The 17,555-nt window shown below is 33.5% G+C and overlaps 1 protein-coding gene across 1 annotated transcript in view; it reads right to left on the reverse strand.

The window, feature by feature from the left end:
* Nucleotides 1–9,097: 9,097 nt before the first annotated feature.
* galntl6 (polypeptide N-acetylgalactosaminyltransferase like 6) overlaps nt 9,098–17,555 on the reverse strand; it is a 385,088-nt gene continuing 376,630 nt past the window's right edge. Inside the window, exons 11-13 of the mRNA XM_056457614.1 lie at nt 15,889–16,005; nt 15,576–15,725; nt 9,098–10,351 (exon numbers count right to left, since the gene is read on the reverse strand). Coding sequence (XP_056313589.1) covers nt 10,184–10,351; nt 15,576–15,725; nt 15,889–16,005 — 435 coding nt within the window. The 3' untranslated portion in view covers nt 9,098–10,183. The remainder of the gene's footprint in view (nt 10,352–15,575; nt 15,726–15,888; nt 16,006–17,555) is intronic.

The raw sequence follows: 17,555 nt of genomic DNA on the forward strand, positions 1-17,555 counted from the left end.
CGCTGTAAGTTGTGCACTATATAGGGAAACAGGAAATATTAAGAAACAATGTTTCATACAGGGTTAGAGAACTGTTTAACTTTAAATTCCAATGCTTAGAAGGCAGACTGATGCCATCTGGTGGAAGAATTCAAAATACATTTATTGCTATCTGGCTTAATATTAATGAAATATGGACTATATATTTATAGGATGTTTAACAATAATATGTGTGGTTATACATTAGATGAGTCAGTACAAAAGTTAAAACTAGTTTTGAAAATTTGTACACCTAAGTAATTATGTTGGGTCAAAATATTAAATAAGCTGTCGTCTCACTGCAAGAAGGTGGCTGGTTTGAGCCTCGGCTGCAGTGTTGCTAACTTAGCAGTTTTGTTGCTAGATTTAGCAACTTTTAATACTACCCTAGCAACTTTAGCAATTTAGCAATTTTTAACATTCATTTATCTACTTTTAGTAATTTTTAAAAAAGTGACTCAAAAGAGCAATGGCTGTAGGCTTCACTCAGTAGAGTAAATTGCTAGCTCAGATTGTTTTTCCTAACTGTTAATTTACTGATATTTGTTAACATGTATAATTGTTGGTAATTTAGGTAGCAATAAATTCCAATAGTGCTATAATTGTTGTCTCTTTCACAAATGTGTTAATTTCACAAGTTAAAAAGAGTAAGTACACAAGCTGTGATTGTTCAAAAGAATGTAACAGTTCATTATCAGAGTTATATTTAAAAACAAATTCAAAAGTGTTTGTATTACGTTTACAAATATTCAACTATATTTTTCATACAAATCTAAATAGAATTATTTCAAATAATGTTTTTGCTGAGATGGTCAGTCAATTTGAGAACACATGAATTATTTTGTATACTACATAAAGATGTAGTTTTGACTTGCGATTACGCAATGATGTCATCACGCAAAGGAATATGTTAATAAGAACCTATTCATTGTGCATCTGTATGTAATGTTTTAATATAATATAATACACGGCGCCTTAGAGAGTAGAGACATGATGGGCTTATGCTTGTCAGATAATGCATGATGACGTCACTGATATGTAACTTAGTGTGTGGCGTAATCTGGCAACATTTACTTACTTTTCATTGGAAATAGTTGGCAACACTGCTTGGCTGGGTCAGTTGGCATTTCTGTGTTAGCATGTTCTCCCTCTGTTGGAGTGGGTTTCCTCCGGGTGCTCCGATTTCCCCCACAGTCCAAAGACATGCGCTATAGGTGAATTGGATAAGCTCAATTGTCCGTAGTGTATGTGTGTGAATGAGAGTGTATGGGTGTTTCGCAGTGATGGGTTGCAGAAGGGCATCCACTGCGTAGAACATATGCTGGATAAGTTGGCGGTTCATTCCACTGTGGCGACACTTGATTAATAAAAGGACTGTGCCGAAAATAAAATAAATGAATGAATAAACAGTATAAATCAAGAGAAACATAAACATATATTAAACTTTGTTGAAATTTTGTAGTTAGAATTTTTAGCAATAACCCGTTTGAATTTAAATGTATTATCGTTCTATTCTTAATGATGTTAAGTGACCAAACACCTATTTTAATGGATATAACGGTTTAATAAAACTGTTTTGTTTAAATACACAAAAAGTATTGACTATTTCACTGAGAAATACTAAAAATATAAAGGGGTGGTTTGTGTACTCATTTATGCTGAGCACTGTATATACAACAAGCTCATGCTACACCTACCCACATAATAATACATATTTATACCCATATTTATAGCCTTTAATGTCAGGAAAAAAAATGAAAACGCTATATCATATTTGCTTCTATCTGAGAAAATGGTGCTACACAATTATTTTTAATAATAGTTTTAAAATGTTGCCAGTAAATGGAAAACCTATTATTATTTATTATTTGTATTAATACATAATGTACAATTTTAAAACAGCACTGGTATTAAATATTAGTTTTGATAGGCTTCAATAGTGATATTTTCAAGCCCTTTGTTTAAAGATTTTTGTAGTGTAAAATACATTTATGGAAAATATATATATATATATAAACAAACAAACAAACAAATTTGAAAGTGCTCTCAAAATTGGTTCTTATTTCCTACTTCCTATGGCAGTCTCTCTGTTTTTAAAAGGAATTTTTATATTGTTTTAATAATTTTTGTGATTTTTGTTAGCTAACCTTACAGGTCTCATATATTTCATTGAAAGACATTTAGTTAATAAATTATAAATTATTTTGTTTGTTTATTTAGTAAGTATGTATGTAGGTTTAGTTTAGATTAGTTAATAAAGCACGTTCAAAACAACTAGCGGCTGACAAAAGTGCTATACATAAAATGAACATAAAAGCAATAATCTAAGAATCAGAAACAGAAATAACAACTGCCAACTCATTATAGAATGAACAGACAAATAAAACAGATATGAAAATCAACAGATCAACAGTTGTTAAAAGCTAAGAAAAACAATTGTGTTTTAAGAAGAGATTCATTCATTCATTCATTCATTCAATCATTCATTCATTCATTCATTCATTCATTCATTTATCTTCAGCTTAGTCCCTTTATTCATCAGGGGTTGCCACAGTGGAATGAACCACCAACTTATCCAGCATATGTCCTCCCAGCTGCAACCCAGTACAGGGAAACACCCATACACACATACACTACGGCCAGTTTAGTTTATTCAATTCACCTATACTGCATGTGGGAAACCGGAGCACCCAGAGAAATCCATGCCAACACGGGAAGAACATGCAAAGTACACACAGAAATGCCACCTGACCCAGCCAGGACTCAAACCAGCGAGCTTCTTGCTGTGAGGAGACAGTGCTAACCACTGAGTTGTACAGGCAAACCAAATACCTCCGAAAAGCTCGGTTCTCTCTGCGCTTCAGCCTCAAAGTAAGAGCTTTCAATAATTTCAATTAAGATTACAAGATCTTAAACTTCTAGAAGGGTTATAGGAATAAAGATCAGACGAGTATTTTGGAGTCAGATTGTGTACACAAATCAAATAATTTTGAACTCAAATTTCAAAGGACTGGTAGCCAATGGAGGGAATGTGTAATGTGGTCATATGTGTGACCAGTTTTGAAGAATTTGGCTGCAGCTTTTTGCCATAAAATTTTGAAGTTATAAAAGCATAGATGTCTTATTTGACGTTTCAGTTCTTTTAAACAAAGTTGAAAGAATCTTGAAGATACCTGTTTGTCTAGTGTTATTTGACACTATCAACACAGCTTGGATAAGTGTATTATTTCAGTTTAAGATGTCAGAAGCACCATAAGCCACATTAAAACAAACTAAAATGAACATGAGTGCATATTTAATGTGTAAATATGTATTTAACCCTATTTCTGGTCCTTTTTTCTAAATTCAGTTTATCAAATTGAAATCAAATACAAGTGCCGGCCTAATGTATTGCAGCTGGCCAGTTGTTGCAAATGAATTATGACAGTGTGTTTTTGTAATAAAATTGGCTAATTGTTCATCATGCTTACTGCAGGGTTACATAGATATGTGGACATGAAATAAGGGTTTACAGATACAGAATGGTTCATTGCAGTGATGAAAACACACTAATCTACTCGTATGCTCTCTGTATGAATCGCTTTATGTTTTTTGGAACATTAGAAATAAAAATATCAGTCTCTACAATGGAGCTGATCACTAAAATATATTTATGTTTCACAGTAGAGTACAGGTATAATCTTTACTTTATTGTATCTCTTCTTGCATATATATACATATATATATATATATATATATATATATATATATATATATATATATATATATATATATATATATATATATATATATATATATATATATATATATACAAATATATACATATATACACATATTCTTCTGGAGAATGTCTTATTTCTATTAGTTTGGCTGAAATAAAAGTTTAACTTTTTAAAAACAATTTTAAGGTCAATATTATTAGCCTCCTAAAGATTTGTTTTCCTTGATTGTCTAGAGCACAGGTGTCAAATCCAGTTCCTGGAGGGCCACAGCTCTGCACAGTTTAGCTTTAACTCTAATTAAACACACCTGATCAAATTAATTGAGTCCTTCAGGCTTGTTTAAAACCTATAGGTAAATGTGTTGAAGCAGGGTTGAAACTAAACTGTGCAGAGCTGCGGTCCTCCAGGAACTGGATTTGACACCTGTGGTCTAGAGAATAAAACAAAATAACTTGCCTAATTATCCTAACTTGCCTAAGCCAATATAATAACTTAGTTAAGCCTTTAAATTGCACTTCACAAAATTATTCGAAAAGTATGCACTGTCATCATGGTAAAGACAATATAAATTAATTATTAGAAATGAGTTTTTAAAACACCTCACAACAAGAAGGTCACTGGTTTGAGCCTCGGCTGGGTGAGTTGGCGTTTTTGTGTGGAGTTTGCATGTTCTCTCCGTGTTGGCGTGGGTTTCCTCTGGGTGCTCTGGTTTCCACCACAAGTCCAAAGACATGTGCTATAGGGAAATTGGGTAAGCCAAAATTGTCAGTAGTTTATGTGTGTGAATGAGTGTGTATGGATGTTCCCCAGTGATGGGTTGCAGCTGGAAGGGCATCCGCTGCGTAAAAAAACATATGCTGGATAAGTTGGCGGTTCATTCCGCTGTGGCGACCCCAGATTAATAAAGGGACTAAGCCGAAAAGAAAATTAATGAATGAATGAGTTATTAAAATATTATCTTTAATCTTTTTTTTTTAATAGTTACAATTTTACAGAAGGGCTAATAATTTTTCACCTGTTGGGATTGTTATTAATTGGGATCATATTCTAGCAGATTTATTAATACTCACTCACAAGCTGTCCAAATATATTGTACTGTCACCCAAAAAAATAAAAAATAAATAAATTGCCTTCTGTCCTCAGGCCATTTTTATTAACTGTTTGAGCCACCAGATAGCGCCAGGGTTATAAAAAATGAAATTTGAACGCTGATACTGGAATGTTAATTCCATAAATACAATATTAATATACAATGTTATTTATTTATTTATTTAAAGCACCAAAAGTAGGCCTAGTAATTTTAACTCCTGTGTAAACATGCCCTAATAAAAAGGAAACCTAATGACTAATAAAGCTGTTTTTATGAAAACCCGAGACATTGAGACACACCTGCTGAAACTCTTGACTGTTAAACTGGGAGATCAGGTCACCCTACCTTTCCTTTATTAGTAAGAGCACACAAAAACTGTCTGTCACATATGTAGGAGGGTGTTTTCCCGTTTCAACCTGTCAGCTTATACTCATCTGTCATTCATACTGGTATTATTTTGGGAGGGTTATGTGCCCTAAAATCATTAGCAGTTGAGGTTTAGCTCGTTAAAACCTGACTGTAAAATAAAATAAGATAAAATAAAAAATAACGTAGGGGAATTGGGTAAACAGTATTGACCATAGTGAATGAATGAATGAATGAATGTGTGTGTGTGCGTGTGTGTGTGTGTGTGTGTGTGTGCATGTGCGTGTGAGTGTATGGGTTGTGGCTGGAAGGGCATCCACTGCATAAAACATTTGCCAGAATAATTGGTGGTTCATTCCGCTAAGCCAAAGGGGCTAAGCCAAAGGAAAGTGAGTGAGTGACTGAGTGAGTGAAAATAAAATAAATAGTTGGCACAAAACTGTTTTAACATTAAAGATAACAGATTTTTCATCATATTAGTAATGTACTGCACATATATTCTGCTCCACCAGAAAGAAGACGTAGCACTGACGACTGGAGTAATGATGCAGTAAATTATGCTTTGCCATCATATGAGAATTTTACAGTATTATAATAGAAAAAAATGGTTTAAAAATAAACTAATAGTATTGCACAGTGTTTAGGTTTTTACTTATCAAATAAAGGCAGCGTTGGCAAGCAAGACACTTCTTACTGAAAATAAAATATTTTTGTAAAAGAAACCTATATAATTGCATACCCAAACTTTTGAATTGTATATTGTGTATACAAAAACAACAACAACAACAAAAAAACATAAATAGCATGCCACAAATTAATTAAATAAATAAATTAATTAATTAAAAACCAAATGTATGGAGCCTATGTATAACTGCAAAAATCAAAATAAGTCTGTGTAACTTTATATCATAGTGTGTGTGTGTGTGTGTGTGTGTGTGTGTGTGTGTGTGTGTGTGTGTGTGTGTGTGTGTGTGTGTGTGTGTGTGTGTGCGTGTGTGTGTGTGTGTGTGTGTGGTGAAAAAGATTCCCTCTGAAGGATTTTGTGGAAGAGTTTATGGCATAGTAAACGATAACAATATTACACATGCACATTTTTTAGTTAATAAATAATTCCAATACGCCAAAGTTCCTGACTGGAAGCTCAATGTCTATTTCAGATTTGCTCTTTGATCAACTCTTAAAATCACGTAAACACACACTCTAGTAGGCTAGTATTTCATAAATCGTTAGAACAGAAAAACTGTGTGAACAAATCACTAAGATGTAATGTCACACTGATGATAAATCACTCGCGGTAAGATAAGAAAGTATTTGTGGACGATAAGCTCCCTCTAGTGCTCAATACTAGGAACTTGCACATCAGATTTACAGTGTTGACATTTTATCGCAAAAAGATGTATTTCCAGGACGTTTTCTCTTACTCTTTATATCAGTGCGTAATCCTGTAGTGAGTTCTTAGTCAGCAGGATTAATATGCTTGTCTAAAAAGATTAGACTCGGAAGGGGGAAAAACTTTCAAACAAAAATTATATTTTTGAATATGTTCAATAATAACACACATTTTTTTTTAAAGATATGAAAGTTAATTAAGAACATAGTAAAGACATTTAACTTGGCTGTGAAAATATTTCTGAATATTTCTGCTATGACTATGGAAAATATGTCATTTATGAATAATAACTGACTAAATAATTAAAAAATGAATGAATAAATACATTAATTTATTAATTAACAGTACCTACATCTATGAAAATGTTAACATGCATATAGAACTCTTATAAGTTATTAGACTTTTAAAATAATAATAATATATATATATTTTTTAAATGTATGGATTTTGATGAAAATTATTAAAACAAAGATTATATTATATTAGGCTATATATTAGGCTATATTAACATTTTGGTACAAAATGATTGACTTGAATTATTGAAGTTTTCACTGAAAAAAAAACGATTTCTGCAAAATTGTTGCAAGCAATTGATATGTGTTGAATTTAAATAAATAAAATTTAGAAATGTTCAGCTTTATTATTTTTTTTCAAATTCAGCCCAAATAAAATGTTTACAACCTCTTACCTTAAACAAATTTAGTAAATCCAAGAAATCATCTGTGAATACTTTTTTTCAGTACCTTCATTTAAATTTATATAATGGTCTTTGTTGTAATATTTTTTGTGTAAAAACTTTAATAAAGTTCCCAGTGATTGGGTTGCAGCTGGAAGGGCATCCCCTGTGTAAAACATATGCTGGATAAGTTGGCGGTTCTTTTCGCTGTGGCGACCCCAGATTAATAAAGGGACTAAGCTGAAAAGAAAATGGATGTTAATAAACAGCATAAAACGGCAACACATAAAAGTTAACCATAAAAGCAACCTGTGGTTACTTCATGATACTATATATTATTCTATACATGTATATATATATATATATATATATATATATATATATATATATATATATATATATATATATATATTTATTTATTTATTTATTTATTTATTTTCTATATTATCAGTTTCTCTAGATTCAAGATCTAGTTTTGAATAAAGTGAAATTTCTGTTTTATTCTGTGACAAATGACATTTCTTATAAATTTGCTATTTAAAAAAATGTCGTTTTTTTTGCATAAAATAGCCCCAAAAAGTGAAGTTGTTTGTTCATGTTTATTAAAAAAAATAAGTTAGAAAACAATACCAATGTTTTAATTTCAGAAAAGCTAAAAAATCAATGCGGATTGGTGGAATAACTATGACTTTCAATCACAACAAATGAATACATTTGTTATGAACACCAATGATCATTATCTAAAAAAAAAAAAAATAAATAAATAAATAAAAAACATATTTTAAATGCCAACATTTATACTGTACATTTATTTCATGGCATAATCACTATCAGTCCTGTATAGAATAAATCAAATATTAAAATCTTACTCAAACCCTAATTCTGGCATTAGCATAAGAATTGTGTGGTGTCTTGATTGTTTCACAATAGAGATTGATTAATGCAATTTTCTGTACAGCATCATGGGTAATGTAGTTTTCGGTAAATTTCTCCAATAAACAACTGTTTAAGACATAAGTTAACGTGAACAGATGGTTTCAACAAACAACAGGCCTGTATTTTAATAAGTCAGTTAGTGTATTTTTATAAATTAATTTGGAGAGAAGCATGTGATATGATTGATCGTGGCTGGTCTCCCATCCTTAATCAGTAATAATCCAATCAAACCTACAATAAATATACAGATTATATCCTATTGCCTTTTCTTCGTTTTGGAAGAATCCCTCCTTCCACCCCATCTCCTCCTTTACCAGGTGGAGCTCTCAAGACCTACCTGATCTCGGACTCCCTTACATGCTAATTCACTAGGCGGGAGCCTTGGGCTCAATTATCTCAGAGCTCAGGATTCTATCCCGGGACAGCATGCCAAACCTTGTAATAGCGTCAAGCAATATCTATGTGTGAATTGTTGACTTGAATTGTTAAAAAAAAAAATCACCGTCCCTATATGGGGAAAATTATTGCAGTTTTTCCCTTCCAAAACCCTGACTGTTGATTTTGCTCCTCTGCCAGGGCTCAGGTTATTGAGAGCATCAGACTCATTCAAAGCAGCTCTACATTGCACCATTAAACAGATCCATTTGATTGAGTGGATAAGACACACTGCCAGATCTCATAAAGACAACAAAATCTATCCCAAACTGTCTTGTATTCATTTTAATAAGTACAAAAAGACAAATTTCTGCCTTGAAGGAAGGACACTTAAAATATTCATTCCTGTTGTAACAAAAAAATAAAAAATAAAAATAAAAATCATTAAAATGTAAATCAAAGCAGGCAAGCAGCAAATGAAATACAGTTCAGATTTTGTTTTCAAGCAGTTTTATTAAAACAAATTAGTGACCTTGAAGGGATGGTTGAACCCAAAATGGAAAATTTGCTCATCAATTACTTAACCTTCACTTGTTCCAAACCTGTTAGAGCTTCTTTCTTCTGTTGAACACAAAAGAAGAAATTCTAAAGAATGCTGAAAACCTGTAACCATTGACTTCCATGGTTTGTTTTTCAAAAAAGTCAATAGTTACAGATTTCTCCAAAATAAATTAAAGGTTTGAAACCACTTGAGGGTGAGTAAATAGTGAGTAAATTTTCAATTTTGTTTGAACTACCCCTTTAAAAGATCAAATCATAGTTTAAAAAGCAGGAGTGATAACCTACAAAAACTGTTACAGGCGACTCAACACTAGAGGGAGCCAAAACACCACTTTTGAGGTACGATACTAAGCATTAGATCATCTATCAGCGAGACAAAGACAGACCCACACATCCACTCATTTTCTGCTTTATTTATAGACGAGAAACTCTGTAACAAGATAGATTCCATTGAAAAGAAGTCAAATACCTCATTTAAGGTCACCATCTCAACCCCTAGTCTGACTCTAACAGGTACAAGAGATAATAATAAAACCCAGTCAATATACACAACTAAAATCTGGAAAAGGCACCAAATAAATACAAATAAATATACAGTCTAAACGACCCCAGGAATCAAATAAATAGCCATACAAATGAAATAAAAATAAAAACCGAGAGCAAACTCTTTCCAGTTTCTGCTTTTTGTACAAATCCCCCATGCAATCTGCTACAGAACAGTCTCTCACTGGACTCCACTTCCGAAGTCCTAAAGCTGCTCTGTTTTTTTTTTCCAAGGTTAGGGCCCAATTTAGACCCCCGTGAGAGATTCCAGGCTGTCTGTATTCTCCTCGACCAGCAAGGTGCTCATTGTGGATGCATTTTCCACCAGCCTTGTGTCTCTCGTTGTTTCTAGTCCCCTCATTTTTGCTCAGTCTTTAGCAGAACCTCGAGAGGAACCAGGAACCAAGAACATCCAGGCCCACATGAAGGATTGTGGGAGGTGTGTTTATGTGTGGAAGCCAGATTATTATTATTTTTTTTAATTGGCTTGACCACAACCCCAGGTCCTAAGAGCTGGCGGCGCTGTTGAATTTGTTCAGAACGGTGGCGTTGACTTTCTGGAAGATCCACTGTTGTGTTTCAGACTTGGGGTCGCACTTGTTCATGAAAATCCGCTTATCGTTCGGGCTGCAGTCCATGCAACCGCTGCTCACCAGGTGGTACAAAGACTTATCCTGGAGTGAGAAGAAGATGGGGAAGGGGAAAGAGAGAGAGAGCGGGGAAGAGGGTGAAATACAAATAAATAAGCAAAAACACAGTCACCGTGACTCTGGCGGAGGTCTAATCCTGCTTTATCTGCCGCTAGCCTTCAGTCAGATTACAGGGGTGGAAACTGATGAATCAAAACACGGAATACACTAATCAGAAAAGGCTTCAGGCTTCATTTTTTGGTTTGAGCTTGGTAGTGAAACATACGAGATTGAGAAATGATGGATGGGAGATGGTAAAGGGCAGTATCTCTTTAAGAAATTGGATCTACTTGGATCTATTTAGATTAAAACATTTGAATTTAGTGGGAAGAAATCATTCACAAGAAGATCAGCATTTTATGTCAAAAATAAACTTAAAATGATATGACGAATCATTAAATAAGCAACTCAGCATGGTCAAATTAAAATGTAGGCATACATGTCTGTAGCCTAAGTGGCAAGGCATTTGATGACTGATGACCCAAATATAAGAAAAGTTCACAAACTAAATATTCATGAAATTTAACATGTCACTATTTTATTAAACATTTTACAAGTACCCTAGAGTTAAATTGTTGAGTTTTACTATTTTTGAATCCATTCAACCCATCTATGGGTCTGGTGGGGGTACCTTTAACTTAGCATAGCATAAATCATTGACTTGGATTAGACCATTAGCATTGTGTATTTGCACAAAGAAATTCCAAAGAGTTTTACCATTTAAAAGGCATGTAATAGTACATGTATTTGTCCTGAACCATTACAGCACTGCGGGGTCATGGTTTGGTTCAGTCACTCTGATGAGGAATACAGTCCAGTTATCACTTTACTTAGGCAAGAAAGACTAATGGAGTGCAACAACTTAGGAGCCATTTCCAAAGAATGGAATGCGGAATTCAGAAATGGTTCTGCCATGTTGCTGTTGTTACGGCAACTTGCAAACAGTTTAATGTCTCAAAGACAGCGCTCACTGACAGTATGGTGTCCCCTTCACTATACTGGGGCATTAGGACTCACACAGACTGCAGGTTAGGCACCCCCTGCTGGCCTCACTAACACCAATTTCAACAGCAACCTAGTTTTCCCATGTGGTCTCTCATCCAGGTACTGACCAGGCTCAGCCCTGCTTAGCTTCAGTGAGTGACCGGTCTTGGGCATCTAAAAAGTGCTCAAATCTGATGCAGAAGACACCAGTGTATAGTGGTTTAACATGTTCATAAACTGCGTTTACATAAAAAACAACAACAATGCAAATATAAGATTTTGTCTCATCTCTGTCAGATAATTGTGTGGTTTAAGGTCTCGCATAAGACACACATGACTGCTTTATATGATAAATAATTATAATCATCATAGTGCATCAGATGTTAAGGAACAAAAAGAGAACTGCACTTACTGTATAATAATATAATTACAAAAATTGTTTTACACTATTACATATGTTAGGTTGCTAGTGACACTAAACTTTTTCTAAAAAAATTAGTAAAAAAACAAATAAATAAATAATTAAATAAATAAAGCAAATTACATTGTAATGTATTTCCCTTTTTATATTGTTTAAAATAAATAGACTATCTAAAACTAAGGAAACTCAGGTCTCTAAAGGCATGATGTATTTTAAGGGTAAAAAGGATTCATCTCAATAAATGAAACAAACTAATTAGTTTCTAATTAAAACTAATTACAAATCTTATACTAATTCTAATAAAATATATTGACTGTATTATTATTATTATTATTATTATTATTATTATTATTATTATTATTATTATTTTGAATGTGTAAGTATTAATAAAATATAAATGTAAATAAGACATTGACTGATTCTTTATATTTAAAAACCTGTGATAACTCTGTCTCATTTAAAAACATAACTGAACATCACTGGCAGGTAGAAAATTAAAATGAGAGGGGTCAAGGTAAGTAAAAGTTAAAGAACAAGGGAGCGGCTCATCATCAATCTCCTATCAAAAAGCGGAAGGCAACAAAGAAAGTTTGGACTTGAAAGTGCTTTCCACAGCACACGAGGCATGTATATATATTTTTTGCGCTAGAAACTACTGAGTATGCCAAACTGAGCCGGTGAAAAAATAGCGGATGTGTGTCCCAGTGGGAGTGATCAGGCTGAGCAGAGGAGGGACATGCCTTCGGGCTTTGGGCTGCAGTTCTGTGCTGCTCTCCCCTGGGTTGATTTACTGTTCTCTGCGCCTCAGGCAGCTCCACTCCCAGGTACCACCTCTTTCTTTCAACTGTATATTTCCACTCTCTATAGCGCCGTCATTGACCTACCCCGCAATGACAGTGATTTCTTTGCTTGGCACCTTAAAGCTCTTGTATGAGAGGGAATTTCTCAGTTTAGGCTCACTAGAGGGTTGGAATAACTGTGCTTCTGTATTAGGTTCTATTGCTGGTGATGGGCTCCGAGTGGCAAGCTTTATAATCCACAGGGACTCAATCCTAGCACTGCGCTGTTGCTGTAGATATACTTTATTGACCTCTTTAAGAAGATGTGGAGAGAGAATATGGAAGAAGACAGGTGCGGCTTTTCCTTAGAGATGGTATATGTATGAAAATGCATGAAGTGAAAACGTAACACCTGGGTGTAAAGCAAAACTCATGTAGGCTGTAATTTATTTTACGTTAAAGAACCTCGCACTTTATTTGAAAATTGGCTTATTTTACAACTCCTCTAAAAGTTAAACAGATGAGTTTCACCATTTTTGATTCCATTCAGAATGTTACTTAGCTGAGCATAGATAAATTAGTTGTATTAAACCATTAGCATCTTGCTAATAAACTAGACTCTTATGTTGTTACATTAGGTACGTCTCAATCCACCTATTTTTATGCGCATTTTGGATATTCGCATACAAAAACAGTTAATGAAAACGCCAAGATGCGCATTAATTTTGAAATTGTGCATAAATATGTATGCGCATAACTGAGTAGGATAAACTTTTTATTTGATAAGATGCTCATAAACTATGATGGAAACATTTTTACTGAACAAATTCCAGTTTGCGGATTAAAAAAAGTCATGTGATTTTGTTATAAGAGATCATGAGAAATGTGTGTGAATGGACAAACCAGCAGGCTGAGCACATAGTAAAACATCTGAAATGCTCATTGGTCATTCTAAAAGGCCTTAACCATTTCAGTATTAGTGTTATTATATTACTAATTACCTCTAGAGTCTCAAACCTTCAAACACCACCACACGTTCAGTGTGTGTCGGCATACTGTCTTTTAAGACGCAAGTAATTTATTAAATAAGGAAAAGATTCATGCAGCTTACTACCTCAATACATTATGCAATATTTCAGTTTTGTGTAAAAATTTAATTCGTATCTTTGGATGGAAGCATAGCTATTATAAAATAAGATTGACAGAAAATGAAGAGTGGCTATTTTATTGGCTGATTTATCTAGAAACCTTACTCGCATTTCAGCATAATAATCAAGAAACTGACGTACCATAGGTGCAGCAGGCACAATCAAAACTCAAAGTCTTTGGTAATTTTTGCGCGAGATGCTAGTGGAATAAACTTATTTAAATGATCAATGATAAGCTAAAAAGTGTCCTGCCAGATCTAAGGATGGACTGAATGGATTAAAAATGTTTAATTTAAAAATGTCAAATTTCGGGAGGAGCATGATCAGTCGGACGAGGCTAATTCATTACACACAAATTTATTCTATTATCCAATCAGCTCAAGAGCAAACCCCTATAAATAGTCAAACACGTCATACCTCCGTTTTCTCTTGACTTCAGCGTCCCTCCACCACCCCAACTCCACACTATTAAACCAGATACCTATTTAAATCTGAGGAGGGAGCGTTTTGGAGCCGGGCTAGACACTGCGCTTGGACCCTATCTCTCTTTATCCTGATAAGGGGAATAACACGAGTTAGGGTGTCTTCCCGAGCTCAGAGCCCTCTCCCCAGACAGCACGCCAAATACGCATATTCTATTCCGTCAAATATCTGTGAGTGTGTTCAAGTAGTTGTTAGTTTGTTACAGTATATAGGAGGATAAAACTTTCCTTAAAGCTTCAGATGTTTTTTGTTCTTATCTTAATATATATGAATCTTAAACATCTGTGTATACTGGAACTAGTTTGTTTGTATTTACTTATGTTTTATTATTATTTAATGACTTATCTATATAATAAATTCTATATAAGTCTATAGAGTCTATCTGCTTGTTAAATTATGAAGTATCAAATACTGCTACTGTTAAATATTGTTTCTCTCCAAGCCGCTATTTGTTTGAATTGAGAAAATATTGGTTTATGATCACTTTCAGTCATATCACACATTAAAGTGAACTTTATAAAAAATCGCGGTGTACAACACAGTATCTGGACTTGCTGCATCACAGACACCAATATGTTAAAGGCCGCAGACCAAGTGCCTTAGTGTCCCACCAGTGACGATATACAGCCACATTGCACTGCTACGAGTGTGATATTACATTTATACAACACATTGACGGCATAATCATGTATCTAAAAAAGAAAACTCAAACAAGGAGAGTCTAAAAGTCCTTTTGTATGAGGAACTACTTTCATATATATATATATATATATATATATATATATATATATATATATATATATATATATATATATATATATATATATATATATATATATATATATATATATGTATGTATGTATATATACAAAGTTTTACATCACATTGTAAACGTTTATTATTATCATTTGTTGAGCTTCCCCAGTTTACTATATGTTTCACACTTCACGTGACATCACACTTAACAAGCAGATATAATTAATCGATATTGTGGGTCACAGTTCCCAGTATGCAAATGCTTTATGAGATGCCACATTTGTCAAATTATATAATAGGTATAATAAGTATATATATATATATATATATAAGCATATAACAGCATATCATGATTTTAAATTGTTTATGAAGGCCATAGGTGTATATTAGGTATTATTTGGTTTTGCTTTTTGTCAGTCACTGGTTCATCTTTTATTCAGAGTCATCATTATGATTTTGTGAAAGATTTGCTTTAATGTGTGACACAACTAAACAGTGGTCACGAATGGCTATTGAGATTTGAGCGGACTTGAGCTTTCTCCACTCAAATAAGTATAAACTCCAACCTAAATTTCTTTCACAAAAATATTTCACAAAAATAATTTCACAAAATATTGACAAGCAGATTATTGCTTTACCTTCCTGTAGCTCCAGTGCTGGTTGCCTTTCATGCCATGGCAGTCATAGAGCGTGATGGGGCTGTTCTGACTAATAGCATCGAAGCAGAATTTTCTGGTATGCAGTGGATCTCCAGGCCTGATGTCCTCTCTCCAGCCAAACGTGAAAATCTGTCCACCACAGGGAACAGCAATACTCTCAGTTTCAAGAAGCTCTGTATCATGTCAACACACGTCTCAGTGTAGAGTGTACGCTCATAGTCAGCCATCTAATGCTGCTCAGACCTGAAAATCTTTGACTGAAATTGGTGATGTGCATTGCAGATTATTGTACCTGCTCATGTGCCCATGTTCGCTCTGCGCCCTCTTTCAGACAATTGTCCAATCGGAGCTCAGTGCCTGTAGAGCCATGTTTAGAGTCGACGCATAAACCAGATGCTGCATTACGAATCTGTGGATAGAGAAATAGATTTGTTGAATGGCATCCTTCAGTAGCACAGGGATTCATCAAGGCTAGTCTTAGCTTTGGTAGTTTCTTCTTTCAAGATCAAGGCATCACTCAACTTTGAACTTTTTTTAAAGCAAATTGTTAATCGTACAGTTTTGTTTTTTGATTTGTATGATAGAAGAGTGAGAAAATGATGAAGAATTTTCACCTTGGGGATCTGTACTTTTAGATTGCCCATCCAAAGTTACTTTTAAATGTAATGGATTACAATATTGCCCTAGAATGTAATTTATTGCATCACTTTTTATTTAAAAAAAAAAAGAACAGTGGTACTTTGCTTTTGTGTTGCTTTTTCATCTGGGCTGCTCTTCGTTGTTTGTTTTTAGTATTTAACAAAAGTACGATTTTTGGCAATTGTAAGAGCCCTTTTCACTGCAATAATAATAGAGTAAGCCTCAGGCAGAGAGAAATATAAATGTGCATCTGTACAAAAGAGGCAAAGCTCAAGCAAACCTTTTAATTGTTTATCAGCAAAGACATTGGTTATTAAACTAGGGGGATATTTGTATTATTCATCATTTAATTATTTTAGGTTTGCATAATATTCTCAATTAGCATTTAACGCATTTTATTTGATTTTAGCAATACTGAATCTGAGAAAAGTAAATGAATTCATGAACTATGTATCATTGAACTATTTTTTTGTTGATTATAATTTTTTTAATTATTTTAGGTTTGTGTAATATTCTCAATTAGCATTTAACACGTTTTATTTTAATTTTAGTAATACTGAATCTGAGAGAAAGTAAATTAATTCATGAACTATGAATCATTGGATTAATATTTTTAGTTGATTATTAATCTTTTTATAATTTTAGGTTTGGTTAATATTCTCACTTTGCATTTTACATGTTTTATTTGATTTTAGCAATACTGAATCTGTAAAAAGTAAATGAATTTATGAACTATGAATCGTTGAATTATTATTTTTAGTTGGCTCAAACTTAACCCCAACTGTCACAGTCTGGTGTCTTGTGTTTATGTCATGTGACTTCCCCATGTGCTGTGCTTTATGTTTGTGTCATGTGATTCCTTTGTTCCATTTTCCCAGCATTTGTTAATGTTCATGAGTTTCACCTGTGTTTCTCCCTTGTTATTAGTTCAATCATGTCGCTTATATTTATACCCTAGGGTTAGTTTAGTCCTTGGTTTGGTCTTGAATTATTAACACCTCATGTCTGTCCTGAGTGTCCAGTGTTTCCAGTGCCTTTAAGTTAGTTTTTATAAATAGATCTGTGTATTTTGATAATTCCCAAGTTTTGTGTGTTTGTGGAGAGTGAGAATGTGACATCAATGTTTAAAATATTATAATATTGAGTGTATTTCTTTATTAGTCTATAGTCAACACACTGAACCCTTTTTTAAACATTTGTAAAGTATTTTTCTGCAGAATAAAAGCAATGTCTTCCTCCTAAGTAAGCTTATTTATATACATCTTAATTCATTGTTAAATATGCAATGGTATTGATATTCGTGAAGTTTGTGATATGTAA

This window comes from Danio aesculapii, chromosome 1 (genome assembly GCF_903798145.1).
Source record: "Danio aesculapii chromosome 1, fDanAes4.1, whole genome shotgun sequence".
NCBI classification, from domain to species: domain Eukaryota; kingdom Metazoa; phylum Chordata; class Actinopteri; order Cypriniformes; family Danionidae; genus Danio; species Danio aesculapii.